We start from the raw sequence: 17917 nt of genomic DNA on the forward strand, positions 1-17917 counted from the left end.
TGCAAATAAAAGCTGTACATTAAAACATGCTTTCAGAACGTGAATTAATTACACAACACACTAATTATACACAATCCCTCACCATTTAAGATGAGCATACGCTTCTCTCAGAAAAGAGAATTGTATACGATGGAGCCTAACATTTCAGAATGTTATATATATATATATATATATATACACACACACATACACATACATACAGTATATACAGTCGCTTTCTCGACATCTGTAGGTCCAGACAGCGACCGGATTCCCCACTTTGTTCCGCTTCACTGAGACTCCGCCCCCATATAGAATCACATTGACAGTCTACCTCATGGCCAGTTTCTCAGACACAAAGGAATATTAATGTATAGTACATTGTCTCAAAATATATCTTTGAGGGTCAGTCAGTTTAAATAAGAAATAAATATTTGTATATATATATACACACACACATGTTGCAAAGAGATCTGTGACCAATACTGAGAGAATACATTAATTGGAATATATTTTCTGAAGCTCAAAGCATTGGGAAAGTAACAAGTCAGCATCAATATCTCTTTCCTAGAACAAGGTCAGATGTTGTCGGGATAATTCTGTTAGAGTTTCGGGGGCAAATCATTTTTTGTGATTCTGGTTAAATGCTCTTATAATAAACTGCAAACTTGATGAGAAAAGTTTTATTTACCTATACAACCCACTCATTCAAGGTGATTTGGATTAATCTCATACATTGAATTCAACACAAATTAAAAACAAACCCTCAGAATTACATTAATGAGATGCCATATCTTATTATGAGAAAATATTGATTTAAATCAGTGTGAAAGAGTACAATCATAGTTTAGACTCTGCCCTTTTTTTCTTAATTCTGTAACTAAAAGACACTGAAATGTAAACAGTAATTACTGTGTTTGTGCATTTTAATGCAACAATATTCAAGCCTGAATGAGAAGCTTCTCTCCCACATTAAAAAGCACTACAACACTGGAAGCATGCGCTGGAAGAGAAAAGTGTTCAGTGTGTTTAACAGCATCAAATATTCAGTGGGTTTTTACCCACTGAATATTTACACTTTGAATGAGGCACATATCTTCGGAGGTTGTATAAAGGTCCAAACGTATAGATCCCCACTTACTGAAGGCTCTTTCTCATGTAAATAATGTTTAACAAAACAGCAGCTTCCGCCTTTTTTCCCAGCAACTTCTATCAATCAATAGGAGTGGCAAAAATGTGAATGGAGAATTGAACAGATTTTCATTGCTTTTTCTACTTGAAGAGCCGTTCTGTCCTCCCTCCCTCCCCCCACCTCTCTAGCTCCTGTACTCATCCCCACAGTCCCCGATAAGTGCACTGAGGTCCCTGGAGCGTTGTGTCACTGCTGTGATGACGGCAAGATCTTCCACTGTCAACTTCAAGTCAGGGCTGCAGCTACGCAGACTGTCACTGATGTGTTGCCCCGCCCCTGCGACGCCTAGCCGACAACCGACAATGACCCCGCCCACTGCAGGGCGATCCAGCACGTAACGTGTTGCCACGCTGGCCACTGAGCAGTCGTGTCTCCGAGCAGCGGTCTCCAAGGCAACGAGGAGGTCCTGGAAAAGGCTCCAGCCACCCCAAGAGTTGATCATGTTCTTGTACTTAGAGAGGGAGGCGGTGTAGAGCTCCGCCCTGGAAGTAGGCTCCGTCTTCCCCAGATAACGCTCTGAGAGTAGGCCGCCAGCTAAGAGAGGGCAGTGATGGAGGAAGAAGAGTGGAGTGAGGGAGGCAGACGAAGGAGTTAAAAAGGAGTCAGGGAGAAAATGAGAGGTGGGAGGAGGCGGCGGGAACAAAGGGATGGAGGAAACCAAAAAGATGAGATGGTGATGGGCGGAGAAGAGGAAGTGGATGAAGCGAGAGAATGTGGAGAAAAAAAAAGAGGGAGGGTAGTGCGGAGACCATTGAGGTCATGAAGAGGATGGGATGCAGAGACGGAGGGAGAGGAAGGAGTAGCGGCGATCGAGGGGGAGGGAAGAGGACGTGTCGTCACGTCGACTGACTCCATTTTAGAAACCCACCATTTTACATCTTTATACCATATTGGGAAATGTACTGCTCGACGCCAAGGAAACCTTCATCTTTGTAATTTTACCCAAGTAAATGAAAATAATGTAAACAAATAATATATGATGACTGGATTTAAATCGTAATGTGTTGCATCTCACCCAGAGTGCCGTACGTGAGGAGCTGAATGTTGTTCGCCAGACAGAACTTCTCCATCTTGGCCGCAGGTCGCTGGTCAATCAAAGAGTACTGAACCTGCATGACGACACATTAGATACATGATTAATAGATCCACTGAAGGAGAGTCTGATGGCGTATTGCACCAACATGCAGGTACCTGGTTGCTTGAGATGCGGATGCCTCGGCTGGTGATCTCCTCCAGCCTCTGAGTGTCAAAGTTAGTGAGGGCGAGCTCTCCTGAGGGAAAAAAAGAAGAAAAAGGTTAAAGTCTCTTCAGAATAAAAAATCTTGGATAACAGGAAGGAACAAGAAAGAAGAAATATGTTGAATTTGAAGTTGGACCGCAACTTCTTAACACAATGTCCACTTCCTTAAAAGGTGGGAGTTGTTGTAGTTGAACCCCCAAGGAAGCGGACCTTGTGTTAACATTAATAATGACTCAAACTGCTAATAAAGCCCTTCAGATGCAGTTGGAAGTCTGACCAAATAAGCATTTTAAACTCAAAGTCCACTTACTAGCCTTTAACCATTTCCAAGTCAAGATTGAACAAATATACATAAAATGCAGCCTATAAAACGAGAATATATTACAATTCCCAGTTACACCGGTGATATCAGCCTGCTAATATATTGGTCAGATTCTAGGGCTTTTGTTATTTCTTTCTTTTGTTCATCTGTAGATGTTGACCGTATGCATCGTGTGCATACGTATGAGTCCCTCCTGCTGCAGGTCGGAGAGGTGTCCCAGTGCGTCCAGGTATCTTTTGTCTTTATAGTCCCACCAGTGGAACTGAACACAGTCCAGACTGTCAACCTGCATCCGGGTCATGGAGCGCCGCAGAGCCTTCTCCACCACCTGCACACACAGAGCGACACTTCAGTATGTTTGTTTACTAGCATGCGTGTACAAATACCATGAATAAAATCAGATTACTTGTGATGGGATTTGATTTCCAAGTAAAGACCTCATAAAACAAAGGCTACAGAGGGAATCCATCGAAGGGGACTCAACACCAACAACGAGAGTCTGCACATTCGTTAAGTAGGCCAGTGAGGCGATGTCCTGGTTCTTTATGAAAAGACACACACTGCTCTCTAGTGGATAAAACGATTCTCACTGTAAAACACGGCAGACTGAGCGCAAGTGTCACACTTTGTCTCAACGGCTCACCTTTCGGTTCATCGGTTCTGGTCTCGGCACGTATTTGGTGAGACTCTGCAGAGCTGGGACGTCATTCCCAGATGATTTGACCTAAGAAAAGATCAAACAAAGCCATAGAAATTATAATTACAAAAGACACGCATTTGAATTTAACCATGTCTCTCTATATATTACAATCTTACCACGATAAATAACTCGCAAATTATTAAATACTGCACATAGCTGGGGTTTTAGTACACCTAAAAACACTATAAAACAACTTATTTAAAAGGATGCAGGAATTAGGAAGTATCTGTTGATTAGTTGTGCCAAGAAGCCTGGAAAGCACGTGTAATGAGGTCAAACGTGTGTGCGAGAGCGAGAAAAGCTGGTTGGATGAGAAACGAGCTCTCTGGCTCTCTGCACATTATTCCCGGTGAGCGGCTGAGACCACGGTCGATACCATTAAACTGTCAAAGCACATCAGCCAAAAAACTCTGATCTGAGCCACACCGGGACCCGTAACTCTCATCCGAATGCTTGTGTGTGTAGCGTGAGCATTTCTTAATGTGTGTGTGTTGAGTCTCTGCAGCTCTGTGAAGAGCGCCGACACCAACCGTTGGATTGATAATTCAATAAACTCACAGGGATAATAACAACTGTGTTCATCACACTTACCTAAATAATACAGTTTCTTCTGAATTGTGTGAGTTTACTTTATCATTGGATATTTATTCCAAACATATTCCTGTGAATGCCGTCACAGGTTTTTTCCACAAGCAGTTTTCTTTTTAAGAATCTGTGTCTTGGGCTCTATTTATGTGTCTTGCTATCTTTTTGTCACACACACACACACACACACACACAACTTCAGTCTGCGACAGAACATCAGCTCCCTCTTGTGTTTTAAAAGGTTATTAATCATCTATGATCGAATCATAACAATTTAAAGGATCACCCCTAAAATTTGTATTTGATTATGTTAAAACCACATTTGGACCAGTATTTTGTTGTTGGATCATTTTAATTTGAAAAAATATGAGCAGAAACAGGCACAAATAAGGCCAGATGGAGCTTCACCACGTACAGACAATTCTAGTTAACGATTAAACGTTTTTCAACTCAATTAATTACACATTTCAAAATATCCAATATGGTACAACCTTGACAGCGACTTGGGTTGCAATGCATGCCATCCACATCAATGACTTAACAGTTCATATCAGCTATTATTCTTTAAAACAGGGACCACAATTGAGTTTAATAGCTCCCACCAAACAATGAGGTTTATTTAGAAACCCTGACAAATTAACGGTACAAAATAGCAGGTGGGTATGGGAGCACATTAAATCTCACGTAAGTGTGTGTGTGTGTGTGTGTGTGTGTGTGTACCTGGCTGTTGAAATGTCCAAATATTTCCTCTGCAGGCCCATAAATATCTGCCATGTCAAATGTGGTCAGACCAGCGTCTACGTAGGACTGCATCGCCTCCACTGGACAGATGAGGGACACATTAGATTGAACACATTATTATCATATTCACAATCAGGCTATGGGATAGGTAATGACCTCATGAAGTCTTTCGCCAACTTGAAATAGTAGTATATGAAATCCAAAGTGTGCACGACCAACATGTGTAACGTATGTAAGCGCGTGTCTGTTTGACGTCACAGACGCTGTTGAGACACCCGTGACTTCCCACAGCCGAACTGGAGGAGTCCATTAACTCCTCCTGGGAGCTGCGTGTTTGACCAGGCGAGACTATCGAGTTGGTGAAAGACTTCACTAGTGTTTATCAAAACATGTGACCCACTACAGGACACGTTGTATTGTTGCCAGCGACATGGAAGGTGTACCTGCTTTGGCCCGGTCCACTTCCCCGTGCGCTCCGGACACCTGCCACATGCCGTTCAGCACCCGGCAGACCTCCAGACCTCCGGTCAGCCTCACTTTGGGAACCGGGGACATCCTGCTGTCGGTGCCGGTTGATGCCTCTCTTCTTCAATCCCAATACGGTCACGTCGCTCTGCTCGGCAGACCACTGTGGAGGCTGAACCGGCCGACAACTGCAGGATAACACACGTGACTTACTTTACGTCAAGACCGAGCCGCCACGAAGGAAATAAGCTACAAGTCACAACAACGTGCTAGTTACAAAACATTGTTGCGTAACAGTTACAACATCCACGAGTGTTTCCACCAACAGCTGACTCTGTTTAGCCGGAAATAAACGTCTTCTTCAGCAGGTTGGCTGCTGGTTTCCTGCCCTCTACTGGAAATAAATGGTCACTACTGTGAAAGAAAACCCCCTATTGCAGAGCAGCAATGATGAAACACGGAGACGTGACGCAGTCAAAAATAATCTTTACTCTTCTGTTACATCACACATAGATATTAATAAAGCCCCTTACAGAAAGCATTGCGTCCAGACAGCATGCGGTGGCAGTCCCATTCTACATCGCATCACTCCACTGCTTTCTTCTTCTTCTTCCCCCTCTTTCTCTTCTTCTTGCCAGGTGTACTGACGGCCTGTTCCGCGGCAGTTGTTGGGGCCTCCTCCGTCTCCTTCTCCTCCATTTCCTCCGTCTCCTCCGTCTCCTTCTCCTCCATTTCCTCCGTCTCCATCTCTTTCATCTCCTCCGTCTCCGAAGCTCCAGACTCTTCTTCTGAAGCGACAGGTCTCTTCTCGCAGCCGGACGGGCCGAGTGGCTTCGCCTCTGGCTTGCTGTGACAGAACAGACGGCGAAAGTCAAAATCCTCCAGTTTCAGAACACCGGTTACCAACAGCTTCTCTAAAACTTAGAAAGGTTAATTGAAAAGTAAAAAGTATGTGTCTAATGAGTCCAATTTGATATTATTGTTGATTTCAGATAATGACTCCACAGGAATTCCATTTTCAAGCTCAATATTTTTAATTAAAGTTGAATGTGAATGAACAAAACATGTAGTCTAGATCTGTACCATTTTACAAATCAGACTTTAAAACGGTATTATAGTTAACAGATGTGGCACATTGGCATGTAAATAAAAACGGACTGGACGTCCCTTGGAATTACACATTCTGTATTGCAATAGGATCTAAAACGGCACCCCGGTGGTTACCTTCTCTGAACCGGTGGCTCCGGCCCCGGACCCCCAGCCCCACTGTGCTTCTCCAGCAGAGCCACGAAGAAGCCTTGTGTGCGAGTCTTGGTGGTGCTGGCGCGAAGACACTGCGGGAGTGGCTCCAGGCCACGTTCTGGCCACTCAGCCAGCAGAGGAACCAGCCTGGGGGAGAACATATACTGTATGTAGCATGTATCCAGGGAACAGGTGCATCAAAATGGATTCACTGTGTCAGGTAATGAAAGCCGATTCCATAGAGAGTATTAAAAAAAAAACGTGAGAATTAAAGGATGGATGCAGATGTTCCACATTTGTATTATTTACGTTGGTGGTAATGACACGGTTACATCATTCGAAGGTCACTAAATTAAATATTGAGTAGGTGCCTGCGTAGGCAAAGACAATGTCAGACTGTAGTTTGCTCTGGTCCCCTGACAAATCTGGCCTCCAGCACCACCGTAAAGAATCCCTCAGTCATCTTTGCACTGCACTGGCTGTCTGTAAAACCCAGGACAGAATTTCAAAACCGTTCTCCTCACCTACAAAGCCCTACATAGTCAGGCACCATCACATCCTAAAGAGCTCAGAGCACCATCACACCTTAAAGAGCTCAGAGCACCCCATTGCCCCACTTGAGCATTGTGGTCCCCGAATGCAGGGTCACTCGTGGTATTTGGCTGCTTCTAGAGTGAAAGCGAGCGGCAGCTACCTGAATCCCGGGTTCTGCTGCAGACAGGCCGCTACGACTTCCTCGTTCTCCTGGCGGTGGACGGAGCAGGTGGAGTAGACAAGGCGCTTCAGGCGAGGGAACTTGAGGCCGTGGTTCAGGCAGCGCAGCTGGAAGGAGGCCAAGGAGGCCAGACGAGCATCCTGGTCCGCAGAGGACGCATTGTCCCGGAGACACACCATACCTGGACCCCACGAACACAGATTACATTTTAATATTAATCTAATTTGTTTGTGTACAGGTGCACTAGTATTGCATGTAAACCACATGTGGCAAATCCCACATTATTTATATATATGAATGCGTTGGGAGTAAGGAATGGGGATATTTAGAAATAAAGTTAATTAGTAACATCCAGGTTTCTGACTAATTTCCTTTTTGCACATCTGCTTCTTTTATGATGATAGCAGACAAGTGATCAGAAACCCAGGCATCACACAGAACTCTACCTGATCCACTGCAGGACGGATCCAGCAGGACATACTCAACATCTTTAAACTCCTGGCTGTCGGGGTCCACCGTCAGGAAGTCCTGGTTGGCCAGCCGCTGGCATGTGACCCCAGCTCGGAGCAGGAGAGTGGACATGGTGGCCAGACGCTTGGCATCCAAATCAAAGGCAAACAGCCTGCCCTTGTTCTTCATGATGGCTGCCAGGTGGCTGGTCTTGTTGCCTGGGGCAGCACAGGCATCGATGAGATGGCTGCCGACTGGGGGGTTGAGGAGGTATGCGGGGAGGCAGCTGGCTTTGTCCTGCAGAATGAAGTGGCCGGCCTTGTACAGGAAATGGTCGTGAAAGTCAGTTTTAGGAGAGAAGACCAGCAGCTCTGGCAGATGCATGTCTATCACAAAGTCTTTCTTCCTCAGGGCCAAGTCGTCCAGACTGGAGGCGTGTCCCAGGTAGGAGAAGCCGTCCCTCTTCAGATAGTCCACAGCGTCCTCCACGGTGGTCTTCAGGGTGTTCACGCGCGCATACCTGGGCAGCTGGATCCCGAAGAGCTTCTGGACGCTGGCCGGGAGCAGGTCCTCGTTCTTGCTGACCTTCTGCTTCACCTTAAGGCGGGCCAGCGCCGCCTGCAGCCTGGAGCGATGCTTCATCATCACGGTCTTCCAGGACCCGCCGCACTTCAGCCCCCGGCCGATCAGGAGGTCGTACACCAGCACTTTGGCCAGGGGCAACCTCAGCTTGGTCTGCTTGAGCAGCTTGGTGGACTCGATGATCTCCTCCAGGACGGAAGAGAACTTCTCGGTCTCACACACCAGAGCGAACAGCTGCTTGATGTTTGAGAACTTGCTGTCGTAAACCAGAGTTTTCAAGGCGGCCTGCTTCAGCTCAGATTTCTCCAGGATCTCGGCAGCTTTCACGTACAGAGCCATGGCGAAAACTAGCTGTTATGGACACGTCCCCGTTTCTACCAGGTGGTTGTTTTCCTCTTGACAACAGTCCGGACACAGCCCTCGTCCCGCGGGGCTTCCTCTCCTCTGAGCGGCAACACGCGGCTGATTTTCTCACGAGCGTGTTAGAGAAAGCAGCTTCGCGACTCGGTCCCGCATGCACATGGCAGAGGAAGAAGCGTGACCCCGGAAGTACTAGTGAGCTGACGCACTGTTTTGGTCTGACTTAGGGTGTCTGTCCAGCCAATCACGGAGCAGTTGAAGTATATCAGCTGAACAATAAGGCACTTTACTGTTTTTTAACTATAATTAGCCATAAAACGCATCTTATATGAACGTTTAAATTACATAAACATAAATATAAAAAAAAATACCAATCAGTCTGATGTATTTTGATGTCCCAGTTATCTTGGTATTCAAACAGCTTTCTCTGACTTTTTTGGATTTGTAGATTTTATTCTTAATCCTTTCAGTCTTTAGTCCTCAGGCTAAATGTAAATGACTCTGCACACTAGGCACACTTCAGACTAACAGCTCCCAGCTGATTATACTATTAGTTATATGTTAACTCAGTGCTATTAGAAAACACAGAAATGGACGTGAACATCATGGGATCCTGGAAACCGTAGATAAAATAGCTTTTCTCTTTAATACAAATTCATTCCCTGGATATTTCCATGTGGAGAGGCCAAAGGAGTAAAGTTCACTTTACAGTTTTCCACACCAGTGAACCCTCATCACTGCATTAAAACCAGTTAGCTGTCATTCAATGTGAACTTTAGTTTGTTTAAAAGTCTACCTGTCAACATAAGAAACAGACCGACCTTTTCCATCCACCCAATCAGACATTACAAGTCTGTTAAGAGCAAAAACAGTTGATCATCAAGACACTTGAGAAAACTTCTTATCGCTGACCATAACATTTTTTTTTTTTTTTTTTTAAATGCCAAAGAAAAAGATAAACATTTTAAAGTGGAAAGGGACAGTATCTCATTCAGTTTACTACCAAGTGACCTAATACACAGTATATCTACTGTAGACCATACGAAAACAAATACATTAAAAGGAAAACATAACATAGAAACCATTAGTCACTTAACCTGTGGATTTAGATAGTGAACAGCCTAGTCATGCACTCGCAATGGGATTTAACATCCAAAGAGTACAGCAATAAATATTACATTTCTGCACAGACATGCTGATGTTAAAGCTGTGCAGCACTGTTATTGCAGATTTAAGCATCTTTCAAATTATTTCAGTGGCATAAGGAGCGAGGAGTAAGAAGTTAGTGGCAGCACAAGGCCTTCAGAGAATGCATGCTCTAAAGGCCTCTTAATTCAGACTGGATTTCAATTGTATAGTGTTGAATTGTACTCAAATATAACAAATGTTTATTAAACATCGTTTGTGGAATGCAGTTGAGCTAACTTGTGTGAAGGAGGCAGAGAAGCTGCCTTTCACTCTCAATCCACCGTCCAGAGAAATGACAATAGTTTGTGCTGTATCTTGTCATTTCAACTAAAGAGACATTTCTGAGATTGCTCTTATTTCCAATATACTTTAAAGATGTTTTACTACTGAAAGGTTGAAATGAGAGTGCATTCAGTTATTCTAATTCAACGTTCAAAGAAATATAATTGAGAGGGATGGTGACAATTGGGTGTGGGAGCATAAGATGATGTATGAAGAAGCAAATGTGTAGGTTTGGTGGGTGGGAGACAATAACCACAGCCAATTGTCACTTTACCAATCAGTGTTTAGCGACCCCACTGGGCTTTTTAACAGTCTTTGTCTTTAAAGAGTTTTTGTATAGAAGCAGTCTCTCTGTGGAGTGAGGAGGCAGGCGGTTCCTCTTGGCTTTCACAATACACGCTGCCAACGGACACAGTCGGTCGAAGCCCCCTGAGGTGGCCGGTACTGCCAGCAGCTTCTTGGCAATGCCCTGGAGCAGGGGGAACCGAGTCGCAGATTTCCAGTACAACACACTGGTGTTGCTTTCCCACAGTGGTTCGGATAGGTAAACATCAAGCTCTGCTGTCTTCACGGTCTTTGCAGGTGGCTGCAGGAAGTTAAAGATGGACTTGCGCTTGAGATCATTCTCCCTGAATCTGTCGGAGTTGTCTTCATCTGAGCGGTCATCAGATGCCTCCATCTTTGTGTTGTCTTGACTCGCCTCTTTGCAATCTTGCTCCTTTTTCAACTCTTTGCTTGTCTGGTCTTTATCTGCCTCTACAGAGGGAGCTGCCAAGGCCTCCATGCTTTCTAGTGTGGCTTCCACGATGGTGCGAACCTGATACTTTGACAGGGGTGTTAGGACACCTGTCTGGTCCTCCAGTTTGGCATCAGGAAACGGCTGGAAAAAAACATTCAAACAAGGATGAAAGTTCTGATTCTGACTGATTCAGATTCCACTGTGGGATGCAAAATAGCAACGCATGACAGAAGGGCAATGTGTCAATTCAATACCTGAAGTTTGATCCTGGGGTCGAGCACAGCAGCTAATATCATGTCTTTCTGATGAATGAGGGACTGGAAATGTGTGTGGATGCCTGTGCGCAGAGCCTTGTTGAAGTGGGTGTAGTTGGTGACAATGCTCTCCAATGTTTTATCAAGGCCAATAAGGGATGGTGTGATGAAAGAGATGGTCACTCCATTTCCTTGAAGGACCTGGGTGAGAAAAAGCATAGTGAAATTATCTCACATCATCTTCCATCAACACTATAAAACTGTATGTACTATGTAAATAATATTTATGGAGGGGTTCCCAGAGAAAAATAAGTATCTGATCCTTGAAGCAAGGCTCAATGTACAAATATGATTGTGCTAGTAATGTTTTTGTTTGCTTTGTTTTAGTAATTCAAACTGCCCAACTCAAGAACAAACATCCGTTAACATTATATTTAACACCAAATAAGCAAATAACACGTTTTGTTTAAGAACATGTAACAATGTGGAACACAAACATTACACCACATCCACGAAATTAACTTTCTCTTTTACCTGTAAGGCCTCCTCAAAGGGCTCAAGAAGACCCAGGATGTCAATCACTTGCTCCCTTTTGGCCATGACCAGAGGCGGGGCACTGGCTGTGTCGTTAGCCTCTATGCGGGCCTGAGCCAAGAGAGTCATGATGGCACTCCAGGCGGACTCCTGCACCATACGACGTAAAGATAGCATCATGGAGTTCCAGCGACAGTTACTGGAGGAAGGGCACAGGGAAACGTTGCACTCCTTCAACAAGACCTAGATGATGAAATGATGCAAAACAGTCAACAATTCAGGAAAGAAAAACTGATCTCTTTAAATCTGTCCATGAACAAAAACCGTATTGTCAGACCGTTTCATTTCATCTTTGCATGTAAAATCTATAAAAATCTGAAAAATAGACTTTCTGACCTGGTTCATGAACCTTTGCAAAACAAATATAATACAGAGTAAAATACAATTGCAACATCGGTTTTAGTTTCTCTTACCTCGCTCCAGTAGGCACTGCTCCTAAAAAAAGCCACCACATTATGGACCTGCGAGAGCAGGTTTTCCACGACCCTGGAGTTCTTCAGTGCCTCCTTAATCACAAGCTGCAGTGTGTGAGCGACACAGGTGGTTCTAGTCCCAATCTGTAGCTCTGAAAAGGGGGACTCTGTTTCAGACATCTGGTCTGAGAGAAATGCCACCATCTCTTCTCCATCTGGTTCTCCCCTGTTGGATGAGCACATGATCTTGTAGTCGCAGAACAAGTTGTTCACAGCCAGGGCTTCTTTGGCTTGGTTGACGAGCACATAGCCGATGCTGGGAGGAAAGATGCCGTAGCTTAGCAGCACACCTTCAAGCTCCCTGGCCACCGTTGTGCTAAGGTTTTGGTGGCTGAGGTGGCGGAAGGCTACAATAGGATGGCGTATCTGCCAGGAATCACTGACAAAATGGAGTTGCACAACGACAATGGGCTCCTCCACTGGATGGGATTGATTCCCTGCCCAGAGGTCAAACGTGACATGAATAGCACTCTCTCCATCTTTGGTTTTAGCAAGGCAGGCTTTAAGGTCACGGATGAGCTGAGGTTTGATGATTCTCTCCACTTCATCATAGAGCTGTAGGCCCATGACACGCTGGGATAGCTTGTTGCATTCAGGACTGATGGTACTCATAAATGACCTAAAGCCTGCGCCTTCAACGAAACTGCGGGGAACAAAAAGAAAGCTACATTGGCATTGTGCATTTTCAAATGATGCGAGTGTGGGATCTAGAGGTTTGATGTTTATTTGGATGTCCATTTGGAATGCATAAACAATATACAACTAGCCCTCTGCTGCAATTAAGTCTACTGACACCACCCATGGAAGATGGACCCATGAGAGTACTCGTTAACAAAACTTGTTTTTTTTCCAACTTTGGACAACAACCCAACAAAGTCACTTCAATAGGTCACCTGAGAGGCAGCATGTCTTCAGCGATCATCCTCAGTGCCGCGTTTGTAAACTTTTTCTGGTCTATCAACGCAGCTGCTGGTGCAGCGCCGGAGCTAGAGCTGGGACTGGAACTCGAACTGTGGGGCAAGGAGGGACTCATGGACGCTAAAGTCTGAGGAACCAAAGCGGCCGTATTCTGCTTGACTTTTTGAGATACCGGCTTCTTTTCTTTCACCGGCCTGACCTGCAGCGAAGCAAAGAGTAGGTGAGCAAAACCAAGCTTACCAGCTGAGACATCACAGCAGTATATGGCTAAAAATCAACAGTCAACTCTGGGGATTATTGCATTAACTATGTTTGGGAGCTACTTAATACTAACCTATTTGAGAGTCATAAAAAAAAATCCTCATAGCAAGCTTACCACTTTAGGAGTTACTGGTTCAGTGTCTAATACAACGTCACACTTGAAGTCCACCTGTAAAAGAACAGTCTTTACAATAGTAACAATAGTCTTTGCTGCAAATAATAATGAATGACACCATGACATCATAGTCTGACCAGTAGCCCATACAATTATTAGATTAGTATATTATTGATTTCATAATATTTGGCAAGAAGCATTTTCTTTACAATTTATAAACTGTAACCAACCAACATTTTACCTGCTACATCACTATGATGATTAATCAAGTGGCATAAACTAATCTATTAACCATGTTCATTCATTTATATTCTATTCATATTTGCTCACTAAGAAATCATTAAGAAAAAACATATGTGAAAGCTGAAAGTGATAAGCTGTATACAGTATGTGCTCAACTAAAAAAGCACTGTACCTCTCCTTCAACAAACTGTTGAATATCAAGGGAAATGCTGTCAGCGTCATCTTTGTACAAGCCCAACTCTGCTTTACGCTTGATGGTACAGTTCCAGTGATTTTTCACAGAATTGTCAGTCCTGCGAGAGAAATAAAAGATATACATGTATTTTCTCGTTAAAACAGGCTGATACATTGTTACGTTCACCATTTACCCAATATTGCATTTGATTGCCCATCATCTATATTGTTAAACTTCAGCAAATCAATCACAGCTAACCAACACACCTTCCAGGGAGCAGCCTGGCAATCTCAGCCCACCGGTTTCCCAGAAGGGAGTGGGCTTTGTAGATGATGAGGTCTTCTTCATTGGTCCAGGAACTCTTTTTGAGCAGTGGGTCGAGCTGGTTGTGCCAGCGCTCACGACATTGTTTGCCCATCCGTCCTTTCAGTTGCCTTGCAATCAACGACCAGTGTTTGGTGCCGTACTTGCCCACCAGCTCTGCTATCTGTCCAGAGCAAATGCATATGTTAACACAGGAGTAGAGAGTGAGATGGGACAAACTAACTACAAACTGGGTTTAAGTCTGGATCAGATGTATCTGTGTAATCTTTTCCACCTTTTCGTCTTCCTCTCTGGACCAGAAGCCCTTGACTAAATCAGGATCCAGGTGCTTTATCCAGCGGTGCATACACTGGAAATCTGTCCGCCCCTGCCAAAACAAGACAGTTTTTTAAAAGAAGAATAATTGAATTATCCAAGAGGACAGAAAATCAACATGGAGAGATTGGTTAGCATTCAGAGATCTGTTCAACAATGCGACATGCAAATGTGACGGGCCTTCCTCAGTTTTCCTTAACGTCGCTGTGTCATTCATTCTCTCTCACTCAAGTAACTTTGCTTCTGCTGAATACGTACCGGTAAAAAACTGGCTATGTTTTTCCAATCTTTCTTCCCAAAGTTGCTGATCAGGATTTTTAGATTTTCATCCTGCACACAAAAAGGAATCGGTTCAGCTTCAGTAGTTTAGTGTAAGCTTAAAGATACAATTTCAGGGACAAGTTATCTTGAACACACTTTTTTTTTTTCTTCACAAAATTACATTTTGTTCATTGACACTAATACAATCTACTGGCCATTATAGTGTGTTTCTCAAGATTATAAAATCAGATGAATATCTGAAAAATACATATAAAAGATCAAAGTATTCTTTTCACTTACCTCTTCCTGAGTCCATTTTACTTTACACGTGGTAACATCCTTCTTATCGTCTGAGTCGGTGTCAATGCACATATTACTATCCTCTTCTTCTTCCATGCTGCAAACAGACAGATAGCCAATCATTCAAACATGTATTACTGGATTTTGTAATGGAATAAACCTTCAGCTGGGCCAATCAATGTATAGAGATTATAAAAAGTGAGAAGACATAGTAGATAATAATTAGAAACATCTGCTTTCAAAGGTATGAAAATATGACATGTTTGATATGGACTCATTAATGGATGCTGTTCAGTTTGAATGTCATTTGAAACCAACTAAATTCCATGTATTGCTTTGGTGAAGGACCAGACCTTTCGGCTGCAGATGTAAAAAAAAATGTCTGAATCTAATGTTTAGCTATCTAGTTTAAATCAACAGAAAACATGTCACTGACTTAATTAAGTGTGTCTAAGTGGTACATTTAAAGTGCCCAAGACAAAACACTAGAATATAAGACAATAACACTGCTGATTGAGTGGCAGTTTGAAACACAAGTTGCATGCCACTTATGGCTAATACTGCTCGATATAATTTGCTCTCTAAAGTGCACTCTGGTCAACAATGCAACATTTGATATAAAACCAGCCAGTTAGTGTCTATGTAAATGTCAAAGACAATGATGATACTAGACAGGAGGTAATCAGAAATAAGTAGTACAAAAGTAGTAAAGGATCAATTAAGTGGCCACTTAATTAGATACAACTGTAATATCTGATCATAAAGTCTACCTTTACACAGATAATAATGTTCATTTTAAGGTGTACTGATTGACACACTGCCATACAGGTTGTAAGGAAGTTGTAGTTGCAGATATGTTGAATTGGGCTGCATTATACTGAGGCGTTTCTAATGTGTTGCCTAACCTATTCGTTACCAGTGGCAACACATTTGCGTCGCAATGCATCAAAGAAATTAGTTGAAGCCAATAGAAACGGAGTTGCCACAGACATGCAACCTTGCATGTTTAACAAAAAAAAGATACAAATGGTTAATTAACCCTCCACTGACATTTAGCTAACTTGTAAGTGAAATACAACGCCTGTGTATGTCACCTCCCAGTCCTAAACCTAGACAAGCATGCGTGTTGTGCTCCAGAGCAGCGAGCGAGCTGCACTCACCACAGAAAGCTTTACATAAGTTAGCCTAGTAGCTAACATTAGTTAGCCGGCGCAGCCAAACAGTGACCTCGACATAAATATGACTCTTCCCGCACACGTATGTATCCAAACAGCACACTGTGCAACTCTCAAGACACAATTATTGCAATTGATGAGTCAAACATGATTGTCAAAAGAATAAACTTACATTGCAACTTGGCTCTAACTTCAAGCTAACCCTCACTCCCGTGTGAACCGGGCACCGCGAGCACGCTGGGGGAAGCGTTGGCTGTAAGTTCAGAAGGTAGAGCGCCTCCAGCGGCGCGTGGCACGAAGCGCAATTGCAATATCTTGTATCGGCGAATATGAGGCGTTTGTGATTGTTTCGATGCGACTGTGATGGAGGAAGTCAGTTGACGTGACAGCAGGGATAACACAGAAATGCCTACCTAAATTTCAGATTGTGCAACTGCTTCTGGAATACGGCCGGGTCCAGCTTTTCCAGCTCACTACCGTGACACAACAGAACAGCGGCTTTAACACGACATGGGGGAGAGGAAACAGTCGTCTCGCGCGCGCACACTCACAACAAAGCAATGCAACCACCGTGATAACAATAAAACCAGCTGTGACGCTGGTTTTATTGTTATCATTACATATGTGGCGCATTTATAACCTCCTCGTTGCAAAAACACATTGCGCTAAATAGGCAACGTTAATGTCTCCCACACTTACCCGCGCGACATCCCCCCTGTTTCTGCCACTTTGCTCGGGAGCTCCCAACTGCTGCTGGAGCGGCTGGGAGTTTAAAACACTCGGTCTTTTTACAGCGAATTAGAGTTAAAACTACACGAGCGTATTGAAATGCTTGTTCATTATTACAAATACATTCACAGTTAACTACTAAAGAACTCGTGGCGTTGTATCGCTATCAATTTACCCGGGACTGAGAACACCGGGGGATGCGTTCAAGAACACAACCACTCTCCGGAAACGATCCATGTGACAAACGGTTTCAACCGACGCTAACGGCTAACAACTGCTGTTGCACAGACATGTATTGGTTCCTCTATATTTCTCTCTCCAACGTTAACGTTAGTGAATCATTTTTTTTGTATTGAACTGTTTAACTAAACATTCCTGAACGGTATCTTTTTCTATTATTTCTTTAGAGGATAGTTGAGAACATTTCACAAAGTAATAGCCTGGCAGTTACAGTTAGCACTGAAAGTCTGCAACAAATCAACAGCGTGTCTTGAAACCCCTCCAATTAAAAAAGCATCTATAAATATATATGCATCCCAAAAAACATCTATAAATATATATGCATCCCAAAAAGAGGAATGTATAGTAACACAGATGTCAAAGCCCATGTTGGGAAAAAAGCCAACAAAGAAGCTATAGGCTACATTGCATCAAGGGTGGCCTGAGACACACATTTTGACCACAACTTGCCCAATCTGTTCTAAATCTGCCCACACTATATATATATATGTATATATATATATATATATATATATATATATATATATATATATATATATATATATATTATATTTGTGAAGGTTAAATATTGACTGTGTTGTAAGGAGGACAGCAGCATCAGTCATCTCTGTTATTCTTCTCCAATATAATGCCAAACATTATGTTTATTATGTGTATGAGGTGAAGGAGGTGAAGTTGTAACCTACAGCCTTGTTCACTTTGCCTGGTTCATCCCTGCAGTCTTCAACAGTGTTTCTTATCAACCGGTGGTTCCTCAC

At 43.4% G+C, this 17917-nt stretch overlaps 3 protein-coding genes across 5 annotated transcripts; all 3 read right to left on the reverse strand.

Annotated features, from left to right (window-relative positions):
* Positions 1-647: 647 nt before the first annotated feature.
* LOC117733012 (uncharacterized oxidoreductase At1g06690, chloroplastic-like) lies at positions 648-5578 on the reverse strand. Its single transcript, XM_034536283.1, has 7 exons — positions 5203-5578; positions 4739-4839; positions 3377-3457; positions 2914-3061; positions 2363-2442; positions 2187-2280; positions 648-1705 (listed from the first exon to the last, which is right to left on the reverse strand). Exons 1-7 carry the CDS (start codon positions 5312-5314, stop codon positions 1296-1298), a joined length of 1026 nt encoding a protein of 341 aa, XP_034392174.1. The 5' UTR covers positions 5315-5578; the 3' UTR covers positions 648-1295.
* On the reverse strand, positions 5295-8776 carry nsun5 (NOP2/Sun RNA methyltransferase 5). The gene is made up of 5 exons (XM_034536282.1): positions 7628-8776; positions 7161-7362; positions 6449-6613; positions 5758-6071; positions 5295-5412 (listed from the first exon to the last, which is right to left on the reverse strand). The coding sequence occupies exons 1-4, from the start codon at positions 8550-8552 to the stop codon at positions 5810-5812; spliced, it is 1554 nt and encodes a 517-aa protein (XP_034392173.1). The 5' UTR covers positions 8553-8776; the 3' UTR covers positions 5295-5412; positions 5758-5809.
* A 424-nt stretch (positions 8777-9200) lies between these two features.
* mybl2a (v-myb avian myeloblastosis viral oncogene homolog-like 2a) lies at positions 9201-17162 on the reverse strand. 3 transcript variants are annotated; one of them, XM_034536279.1, is made up of 13 exons: positions 16890-17161; positions 16604-16663; positions 15016-15112; positions 14713-14784; positions 14414-14506; positions 14082-14302; positions 13813-13933; positions 13398-13451; positions 12997-13220; positions 12044-12746; positions 11571-11813; positions 11037-11237; positions 9201-10923 (listed from the first exon to the last, which is right to left on the reverse strand). In XM_034536279.1, exons 1-13 carry the CDS (start codon positions 16898-16900, stop codon positions 10321-10323), a joined length of 2703 nt encoding a protein of 900 aa, XP_034392170.1. In that variant the 5' UTR covers positions 16901-17161; the 3' UTR covers positions 9201-10320. The 3 variants fall into 3 exon arrangements, with proteins under 3 accessions (XP_034392170.1, XP_034392171.1, XP_034392172.1); XM_034536280.1 differs by lacking the exon at positions 16604-16663 and having other exon boundaries at positions 16890-17162; XM_034536281.1 differs by lacking the exon at positions 16890-17161 and having other exon boundaries at positions 16363-16631.
* Positions 17163-17917: the final 755 nt, after the last annotated feature.

This window comes from Cyclopterus lumpus, chromosome 7 (assembly GCF_009769545.1).
Source record: "Cyclopterus lumpus isolate fCycLum1 chromosome 7, fCycLum1.pri, whole genome shotgun sequence".
NCBI classification, from domain to species: domain Eukaryota; kingdom Metazoa; phylum Chordata; class Actinopteri; order Perciformes; family Cyclopteridae; genus Cyclopterus; species Cyclopterus lumpus.

Bases quoted from the DNA above. Each gene is read 5' to 3' on its own strand.
- nsun5 (XM_034536282.1), bottom strand. From the start codon at position 8,552: ATGGCTCTGTACGTGAAAGCTGCCGAGATCCTGGAGAAATCTGAGCTG. The intron at 7,363-7,627 runs GTAGAGTTCTGT...CGTGGGGTCCAG, and splicing joins TCCGTCCTGCAGTGGATCAG to GTATGGTGTGTCTCCGGGAC. The intron at 6,072-6,448 runs GTAACCACCGGG...GTTCTGTCACAG, and splicing joins GAGCCACCGGTTCAGAGAAG to CAAGCCAGAGGCGAAGCCAC.
- LOC117733012 (XM_034536283.1), bottom strand. From the start codon at position 5,314: ATGTCCCCGGTTCCCAAAGTGAGGCTGACCGGAGGTCTGGAGGTCTGC. The intron at 4,840-5,202 runs GTACACCTTCCA...TCATCTGTCCAG, and splicing joins AGTGGACCGGGCCAAAGCAG to TGGAGGCGATGCAGTCCTAC. The intron at 3,062-3,376 runs GTGAGCCGTTGA...CTGTGTGTGCAG, and splicing joins CAGAACCGATGAACCGAAAG to GTGGTGGAGAAGGCTCTGCG.
- mybl2a (XM_034536279.1), bottom strand. The intron at 13,221-13,397 runs GTAAGCTTGCTA...GCTTCGCTGCAG, and splicing joins AACCAGTAACTCCTAAAGTG to GTCAGGCCGGTGAAAGAAAA. The intron at 12,747-12,996 runs GTGACCTATTGA...TGTTCCCCGCAG, and splicing joins GAAGACATGCTGCCTCTCAG to TTTCGTTGAAGGCGCAGGCT.